The sequence below is a fragment of the Engraulis encrasicolus genome, chromosome 9 (genome assembly GCF_034702125.1).
Source record: "Engraulis encrasicolus isolate BLACKSEA-1 chromosome 9, IST_EnEncr_1.0, whole genome shotgun sequence".
NCBI classification, from domain to species: domain Eukaryota; kingdom Metazoa; phylum Chordata; class Actinopteri; order Clupeiformes; family Engraulidae; genus Engraulis; species Engraulis encrasicolus.
In genome coordinates this window covers 23586567-23596566 of record NC_085865.1, presented here as the reverse complement: position 1 = coordinate 23596566, position 10000 = coordinate 23586567, and the positions used below count along the sequence as shown (strand labels likewise).

Genomic DNA, 10000 nt, shown 5'->3' with positions numbered 1-10000 from the left:
GTCATAGAGTCGCTGTATGGATTTGCAGTACACACACTTGCCACATTAAAATCTGTGCAGTCAGCCTTTCCAAAAACCCCAAACCCTGGCACCTTAAGCCTCGTCTGATAGTGCCCAGTCATAGGGAGACCTCCATGGGGTAAGGGGTGGGGATGTGGTGGTGGTGGTGGTGGTGATGGATGCATGGATAGCGTTGAGGCATATCCTGCAAGGTCCATGAATCTCTGCAAGCAATCATCCAACGTGTCGATTGTGTCCAGAGAGTGGTCTATTGGTTTGCTTGCAGCCAGGCCCTGTAGCAGTTCTGTGTGATTACTTCAACCATTCAGCCTGATCCACTCAACCATTCGTCCTCATTCAACTCATCCTTCCGTTTTGTTCTTTCTCTTTATTTCATTCTTTCTTACTTTCTTTCCTTCTTTCCTTCCTTCTTTCTTTCTGTCTTATTTAGCCTACTTACTTTTTTTCTTTCATTCTTTGTTTCGTTCTTTCTTTCTTTCTTTCTTTCTTTCTTTCTTTCTTTCTTTCTTTCTTTCTTTCTTTCTTTCTTTCTTTCTTTCTTTCTTTCTTTCTTTCTTTCTTTTCTCCCCCCTTCTCACTCTGGTTTTGTGTCTCTTTTTTTCAGGGTCCAGCTGGCTTGAAGGGAGGCGAGGGTCCGCAGGGTCCACCCGGTCCAGTTGTAAGTACTCTGTTGCCATGGTTTCGCCCTCTACTCATGTGAAATGATTGCCTTCCGCTGGGCGTGTTTCTTTGCGCTCGTAGGGGTCCAATTTAGCTCAGGTGGCGGGCGGGTGGGCAGGCAGGCGGCCGCCAGTGCGGGCTCCTAACAGTGTGCCCCATTAGACAGCTGCTTGGCAGGCGAGGGGGGACTGACTTGGTTGGTGTCCCACGGACGCAGGCCAAGAGCAAAGGGGTGGTCAGTCAGATGCAGACCCACTCAGGCCGTCCCACAACGCCGCCGCCGGGCCCTCCCATGCCCTTGATCTCACAGCAGGAGCAAAACGCTAACGGAGATGCTCCAGTGCCCACCCCCCGTACTACCACCCACTACCATCACGAAACCATCACAAACCATCACCCACACACACGAGTACACACACAAACACGCACACCCATTAAGGCTCCAGAATCCCAGTCCACCCCCTCACAAATGCAAACACGCATCCAACATCCCCTTTAATGCTCCATTAGTTCGCCCTACTCCCCACCACCACCACCACCACCACCACCATGCTTCAGCACCCACCACTCAAAATACTCCCCCTCACACACACACACACAAGCCCTACACACCTGCGTACCCACATACCCATTCCCCAGTTCCACTGCCTACTCCCCAAGATGCAGTTCATCCAAAGTATCAACATCTGCCCCACAATCCCAGCACTAGAGGGCAGCTGCACTCTTGTTTTCCTCACTGCGTGCGTGCGTGCGTGCGTGCGTGCGTGCGTGCGTGCGTGCGTGCGTGTGTGTGTGCGTGTCTGCATACATGCGTGCATGTCGTGAAGAAGGGGAATAAGAAGATGGTCTGGAGCCTTCTCGTGTCTCCCCTCCTGCCTGGAAGTTTCCTGCTGAGAGATTCCGGGGTCCGTGATTCATAATTACAGGCCCGGCTTCCAGACCTGCCAAGTCAGATTAGACATGACAGCAGCAGCACGCAGACTTGAGTTCAGAGAGAGAGAGAGGAGGAGAGAGAGAGACAGAGCGAGACAGAGAGAGTTGACGGAGAGTGGGGTGAGTTGAGAAAGACACAAGAGTTGAGCTGTGTGGCATTCGTTGAAAGCCCCTCGTTTTTCCGTAGATTGAAATGACATTCTTCCCCTCCTCTCTTCTGTGTCTCACTGCAACGCCCTGGATTAGCATTTCTTTATGGACAGCCGATAAGTACAGTGGCGTTGCCGCGGTAATTGTTCTCCCGCGGAGCCTGACAGGGTTAGTCAGGGGAGATTAATATGGACGTGCCAAGTGGCACCCTCGCCTCTGTCGTCGTGGAGACCCCACTGACATGTGGCGGGATTGGAAAAGAAAACACAATTTTCATTCGCCACCGAACACAAGGACGTGTTCCCTCCTCTCTCCCTCATAAAGTGGGTGGCCTGTTTTTGAAGTGTGGAGGAGGAATACAGAGAGTGATAGAGAGATACAAACAGACTCAGATAGATAGATAGATAGATAGATAGATAGATAGATAGATAGATAGATAGATAGATAGATAGATAGATAGATAGATAGATAGATAGATAGATAGATAGATAGATAGATAGATAGATAGATCGATCACCTACCATGCGCCTGACCCGGGTTCTATTCCTGGGTTCTATTCCCGGGTCTATTCCCGACCCCTCCCCATATCTCTCCAATTCGCTTTCTGTCCACCTCTCACACTCTCCTATCAAATAATGTCGAAAAAGACCAAAAAAAGATACAAGTAGATAGATAGATAGATAGATAGATAGATAGATAGATAGATAGATAGATAGATAGATAGATAGATAGATAGATAGATAGATAGATAGATAGATAGATAGATAGATAGATAGATAGATAGATAGATAGTCAAACTAGTCTCTATCTAGATAGAAACTAGATAGAGTCTGTCTATCTAGATAAATAGTCAGGGGAAGCGGAGAGAGCCAACTGTGGCTCCCGCCTTGAATTATTCATCAACTTTTTGTTTTGATCTTTTTGCGGTTATATTGGCAGTCCACTTCCTGTCTCTGGGGGGAGGGAGGACGGAATTTCTGAGAAACAGTGTGTGGCCCCATGCTGTGTCTGTTCGTGCGAGATGTGATTCGCACAGCTGATGAGCACAGCACGCATGATACACACTTGATACACGGGTGTGTGTTTGTGTGTGTGTGTGTGTGTGTGTGTGTGTGTGTGTGTGTGTGTGTGTGTGTGTGTGTGTGTGTGTGTGTGTGTGTGTGTGTGTGTGTGTGTGTGCATGCACACACCCTCTTACACGCCCCATATTCCACCTATGGGGTCCTTAACAACCCGCCATGGTGGCACTCAGACATAAGCAAACAATCTGACTCACCCCCATTTGCTAAAGAGCGGGATCCGCACCACAGAGGAAGAGCTGCCTGGAACCTGTCTAATCGCCTAGGGCCATTGGGGCTCGATTAAGGGGGCCTGTAGTGCCCGAATGAGGGCTGTGAGATGCAGTTCATGCGGTGTCTAATGGCTTAGTAAGGCCTCAAGTGGACTATTCAGGCCGCAGCAAGAGTGTGTGCAGAGTGGTTCTGTGGATGCATCACCCCTCATCTTTAGTGTCACAAGAGAACCAAGCCACTAGATGGAGAATTGTAATTGTTGTCCAAGAGTAGGCTTGGAAATGAAGTGCCCAATTCTCTCCACATTCTAATGAAAATGTGTTGTTATTTGGTAGGATATAAAACATACTGAGTCATTCACTCTGCTTCATATCGTGCACTTGTACATGATGAAAATAGTATCAAAAGAGAACATACTGTGACTACCTGTTGAAAGAAAACATGTTTTCAATGTGAGTGCCCATGATCTGGTTTACTGGTGATTACGAGAAAACTGTTTACGGTCTATGTTTAGTATTTTACAAAAACAATAATAAAACCTAGGGATAGTTTGCAGCTCGAACAAACTCAAACACACCCAGAAGAAACCTATTTACGTTTATTGCGAGAATAATTGGTGATTGCGAGAAAGCTATTTTACGGCCCATGTTTAGCATTTTACAGGCACAATAATGGAAGTTAGCATGCAGCTCAAATAAACCCAAACACACCTGCTCAGATGGGTGACTGATGCGCGACTGTCCCTGGTGCCTCTGTCTGTTAGGGCTCCCCTGGTGAGAGAGGAGCTGCTGGAACCGCCGGTCCCATCGGTCTGCCCGGACGCAACGGCCCCCAGGGACCCCCAGGACCCGCTGGAGAGAAGGGTGCACCCGTGAGTATATGTCTCGTTGGCGGCTTCATTGTCTCGTCACGTCAGACACAGATAGCGTCCCATCTGCCGTCTGCTGAAGTTATGTTCATCTCAAGTGTAAATTAGAACTAGGTTGTACAGAATTTCTTTCAGTTTGTTAGGTTGATTAAGGATATGCATTGCTTTGGTCTCCAAACAAAGGCCTGTGGTCCAAATTCGGCCCGGGCATGGCAAACATTTGGCCCGCCATGAGGTCAGAACTGAAATCATAAATGTGTGCATGATTTTCGATCACTAAAACTTCAGTGGGTCATGTCTGCCCAAAGCACAGAGAGTTAGAGCTTACGCGAACAGTCTAATAACAGACATTGACAAGAAGTGAAAACGGAAAAGCGGAAATCTGTTCTCTGTCCAGACATCTAACTTGTTTCTCATTGGGTTGGGGCATTTGTTTGGCATGCAGCCTCACTCACTCTACATAATTTGGCCCTTGGTGAAAAATAATCAGAGACCACTGCTGTATTATGAAGGTATTGATATATTGAACGGTATCAGCATACTGTAGGTTAAGCAAGCATAACTTAACTCGTTTATAAATTACTTTTGAAGAAAAACCAAATTATTTTGTTAGCTTATGTTCCCAGCATCATGTTACCCTCCATGGACTACAACAACTCTAAATGAGTTAGGGGAACATAGTGTCTCTCTGTAGAAACAAGTCTACTTCAAATCTGTAGGTCAGGAGCAAAAGGCAGCAACTTCTTCGACTTGCATGAACATCTACTATACTGTAGCTCTCGTGATATCACAAGTGTTATGACTGAAACGGTGTTGTGTAGTGGGATGACATTTGTGCTTGATCTCTTGTAGGGCGAGAAAGGACCACTAGGCCCATCTGGTCGCGATGGTGTCCAGGGCCCCGTCGGTCTTCCAGGCCCCGCTGGACCCCAGGGACCCCCCGGAGAGGACGGAGACAAGGTCAGTGTGTCCTTGGCATCTCGCCTGCGTTTTGGCTACTGGCAGCCTTTCCCAGAAATGTTGCGACCAAAATGGCTGGCATTTCACTTCCTGCCTGTAAGTGGTAGTTCGCAGTGTGGGCCAGACTTGGGAAGAGAGAGAGAGAGAAAACGAGAAAAAAAATGATGGAACCAGTCATCAATCTTCATCATCATCTCCACACCCCAGCCATCTGCACAGCGGATCCCTCTCTTCCCCCTCCCTCTATGCGCATCCATCATCATTCCCAAAGTAGACCTAGACGATAATTAGAGATGGTATAAACATAAAATATTTCATTTATTTATTTATTTATTTATTAGTGCCTGGGTCGCATCTATCCAAAGCGTATTACCCAAGATATTGTCATTTATCTTTGTAGCAAACTGTCTCTGCGTGGCTGTAATAACATGCGGAGAAGATTAAACCGTGGTGACCAAATATTATGGATGATTCGTTTGATCGAAGAGCACCGATCAACGCGATATTAGTTTTAATACATTCAAGGAGCATATCTATTCTGAATTGATTCACACATTTTTTCATTGTGACATTTTGGTATACCCCAAACATTACATACTTATGCCAAAGCACAGCAAAAAAATACAAGCTTGAAAGAAAGTTTGAGACATTGGTCCGTGCTTTGTGCTTTCGGGGAGAGACGTAATCTGTCTTTTAGGGAGGAAATTGCCAAAGTTTGGATGCTGTTCGGGGCGCTCTGACACAGTTGTTTGTGTGTTGCAGGGAGAGGTTGGCGAGCCTGGTCAGAAGGGAAGCAAGGGAGACAAAGGAGAGCACGTAAGGACACCTTCTTCTTCTCGTTCTCATCCTGTTTACACTGATCTACGCAGGGTTTTTAATCAATAAACAGTTTCCCGTCTCTTTGTGCCTGTTTTTCACAAGTGAACACATTTTAGTGCATTCTGCGAATGTATATATTGTTTAAAATCTCTGGATATAGCCTCCAAAGTGTAGATTTTTCAAAATGTTACACCTATTTCCTGGATTCCACTAGATATGTGTAAACCTGATAAAAAAACATTGTAGAAAGACATCCATTAATTAAACACATCCTAAGCTATAAACATGTGGGAATGGAGTCTCAGTCTTAGTTCCATATGCTATCTCCAGTCAGGTCATGGCATCTGTATGGCCCCTCATTTTTGATCAGGCACAGTCTACGAACCTCTCAGACGTCTAATAACGTTGTCTCTTCTTTGTCTCCAAGGGTCCTCCCGGTCCAGCTGGTCTTCAGGGCCCAATTGGCGCTCCCGGACCTGCCGTGAGTATCTCTATCCCATGCATTATCAAGACGTCGCCTACCAACATTCAGTTTCCCACACAGACTCTGTTGGGACATTGATTGTATGATTTCTGGACATTGTTTTAGTCGTCACATCCATCATGAGCACCTTGGCTCATATTCAAAATGTTCACTGCTTATGTTGTATGCCACTGTACATTGTGCTGTGTCCTTTTTAGTTCTCTACATTGAGAACAAGTGAACATATCAGAGTTGGTGCCTGGCTGCATGCTTTGTGCCTCCCAGATCTCTGAGAGCAGGTGTCTCTGTCAGACCCAAATCTTGATTACTGGACGTTGTTGTATTCTTCTCCTGCCCACAGGGAGGCGATGGAGAGCCTGGCCCCAGAGGACAACAGGGAATGTTCGGTCAGAAGGGAGATGAAGGGTCCCGAGGATTCCCCGGACCTCCAGGTCCCATTGGTCTGCAGGTGAGTCGCTCACTCTATAACATCAGCCATTTTAGAAAGCCTAAATCGTCGCTTTGTTAACCAAACAAACGGAAAAATCAACAAACAATAACGATTTGTCCTTGGACTTACACTACACGCAGCACCACGCCACTACAGAGCAGCATGTGGTGTGCACACGGAGATTGATTGTTGATCGAACCCTTCATACATATGACCAGCCATGACTATGGTCCAGGGGTTGGGGATGTGACTCTGCGTGGAAATAGTATCATGCTCAGCTGGTGCTGACTGTTGAAGAATCCTGCGGTCACAATAAACATTGCACTATATGCAGGACATATACGGCTTCATTCACAGAACAAAAGAACAAGCAAATCATTTTGATGACATGGCACACAGCACCACAGTATGGCACATTGTTTACACAGCCAAATTGACTGTTCATTTACCCCATCATACGACAAATGTACCCTCAGTGGCACTAGTGGCAGTTGGTGGATTGAAACGATTCCCGCGGTCACAAGTGTGTTATCTTAACCCACCAGGCCACCGCTGGCCCCGCCCTCCCGAGCAGACGCAGGCAGACATAAATTCTAGCTCACCGCAGACAAATATGGCCAAAGCCTTTTGTGTGTTTACAAAAGGATCACATAGGCGGCGTAGACCAGTTGATTATGAAGCCAAAGGGGCCTCCACACGCTCCGCCATTTCAAGACAGTTATTCTCCACAGGGGCGCTGTTTGGCCTTTCCAAAGAGCAGTGTGTTTGCCCTCCCACGGCACTGCTCACACACAAACAAACACAGGCGCACACACACACACACACTCACAAACACTCTCATGCATGCACACACACACACACACACACACACACACACACACACACACACACACACACACACACACACACACACACACACACACACACACACACACACACACACACAAACATACACACACACACACACACACACACGCACACACGCACATACACACCCGTGCTTACAGCTTGGCCATGATCATCCATCCAAGAGCTTTTGACAGGCAGTCAGTGAAGTGTTCATGCAGAGATGGGAAAATATACCACAACAACAAAAACAGAAAAAGCTTTAAGCTTTGTGTTCACGCACTGAGCAGCCCTCTTCCCAGACACCCACAGAGGGCACGGCCAGCCCTTGGTCAGGAGGGCACATCACTGCCTGAATACAGTAGGTGGTAACACTTGAGGTCAGAGACAGGTCGCTTATCTCTGGTTCAGAAAGTAAAGAACCACCAGCCACATATTAGGTTCAGCGAACTCACCGAACAGCTTATCTCCTCTTTGCTTACCAACTACGTAGCATGTTAGCATTCATTTTTTTAAAGGAAGTGAACTCAACTTGAAATAAATGAATGACTGCTTTGGGTGAGTGAAGTGAATCAGGTTAATTTATTGAGCAGAGAAAAACCTGAGCTTTCAAATATACAAATATAAAGCTGGTTTTGTTTATTGGGAAAGCATGATGGGTAACCATTTCAGCCCAAAGCAGAACATGTCTTTTGTCAATATGTTTGTTTGACTGTCATGCTTTCCCAGTAAAACAGCATATAATTCATTCTGTATTAGTATTCACTCAGGTAGATAGAGGGAAATGAATCAATGTTAAAGACCACGGGGTGAAAGATATACACTAAATTAGGACTTTGGCAACCTCTGAGGTAGGCTGCCAACTTGGACTGCTACACAATCCAACCAGGCTGACCTCATGTGGCTTTTTAAACTAGAAAAAGAAAATGGAAGCGATTAGGGCTAAGAGATAGCAGTGAGGAGGCCATCTAGAACTAGGGCTTTGCTCTCCGCTTAAGCCAACGTTTGTAATAGCTGGCTCTCGAGACATCTAAAAAATGTCTGCAGATTTTGTCTTCTCCTCATCTCACACCATGGTCCACGCAGAAAACACACTTGATGTCAGACAGAGGCAGCCATCTTGATGAGAAAGTAGCCGTCCTGAAGCATATGTTCACTCGCCTCCAAAAGAGTTGTCGCCTACCCATCTGTTTGGAATAACAGCTAATAACCTGACTTTCAATTAATCACTTGGCTTCAGAAGTCACTCATATGAAAGCTACAACCCTCTCGAATGAAAATGTATGTACAAAAATAAATGTCATGCGCCAAAGAAAGATTGACCCTTTAATGAACACAGACAGGGCAGATTTTGACAAGACAAAAGTTTTGTCGCCTATCGAACATAATGTGAAAATGAGCAGATAAGTCACTTCAAAACACTTCAAATACGCAGATCGGGTGTCATACTTAATCACGGGCTCACTCACACCTCTCCAGAAAATCAACTTTGGCCTTAGGTGTATGTTTAGGGTCATTGTAATCATGGAAAGCAACACAATGAAAATCAATGGAGTTCAATGAGAGATGGTGACATATTTGCTATTCGTAGAGCAATACATTTTTAACTTCATGATGTAATCAATGATAAAAGCCCGCACACCAGCAGCATGCATGCAGCTCCACATAAGAGCTGTATCCCTCCCATGTTTGACTTTAGGCACCATGTATTTTTTCCAAATTCTTCACCTTTAACACCAAAGAAGTCTCTCCCACTGTCCTGTCTCAAAAAAGCCAGCCAAGAGTATGTCAGGCCTAATTCTGACAAAAATGAAGGCTAATGGGACTCATACTCTGAAATCAAGATCCCAAGATCAACCATTTTAGAACTGATAGCATCAGAACTATATGGTGTTGGAGATGAAGAATATGAAAAAAGAGAAATGGTGCATAAAGTGAAACATGGTACAGATACAGCTCTTATGAGGAGCTGCATGCATGCCGCAGGTGTTTGAGGGCTTTTGTCATTGATTAAATCATGAAGTTAAACATGTATTGCTCTACGAATAACGAATATGTCACCATCTGTCATTGAACTCCATTGATTTGCATTGTGTTGCTTTCCATGATTACAATGACCCTATACATACACCTAAGGCCAAAGTCGATTTTCTGGAGAGGTGAGAGTGATTCAGTGATTAAGTATGACACCCAATCTGCGTATTTGAAGTGTTTTGAAGTGACTTATCTGCTCATTTTCACATTATGTTCCATAGGCGACAAAACTTTTGTCTTGTGAAAATCTGCCCTGTCTGTGTTCAATAAAGGGTCAATCTGTCTTTGGTGCATGAAATATATTTTTGTGCATACATTTTCATTCGGGAGGGTTGTAGCTTCCATATGAGTGACTTCTGAAGCCAAGTGATTAATTGAAAGTCAGGTTATTAGCTGTTATTCCAAACAGATGGATAGGCGACAACTCTTTTGGAGGCGAGTGTATTTCTGGTGGATCCCAATTGGCATACATAAGCCAGGTAGTAGATGAGCGAATTACTGAA

General features: G+C 45.5%; 1 protein-coding gene across 3 annotated transcripts in view; it reads left to right on the top strand.

Annotated features, from left to right (window-relative positions):
* col11a1a (collagen, type XI, alpha 1a) overlaps positions 1 to 10000 on the top strand; it is a 136867-nt gene that overhangs the window by 94322 nt on the left and 32545 nt on the right. For all 3 annotated transcript variants that reach the window (XM_063206797.1, XM_063206795.1, XM_063206794.1), the window contains 6 exons: positions 626 to 679; positions 3820 to 3927; positions 4777 to 4884; positions 5647 to 5700; positions 6131 to 6184; positions 6528 to 6635. In XM_063206797.1, coding sequence (XP_063062867.1) covers positions 626 to 679; positions 3820 to 3927; positions 4777 to 4884; positions 5647 to 5700; positions 6131 to 6184; positions 6528 to 6635 — 486 coding nt within the window. The remainder of the gene's footprint in view (positions 1 to 625; positions 680 to 3819; positions 3928 to 4776; positions 4885 to 5646; positions 5701 to 6130; positions 6185 to 6527; positions 6636 to 10000) is intronic.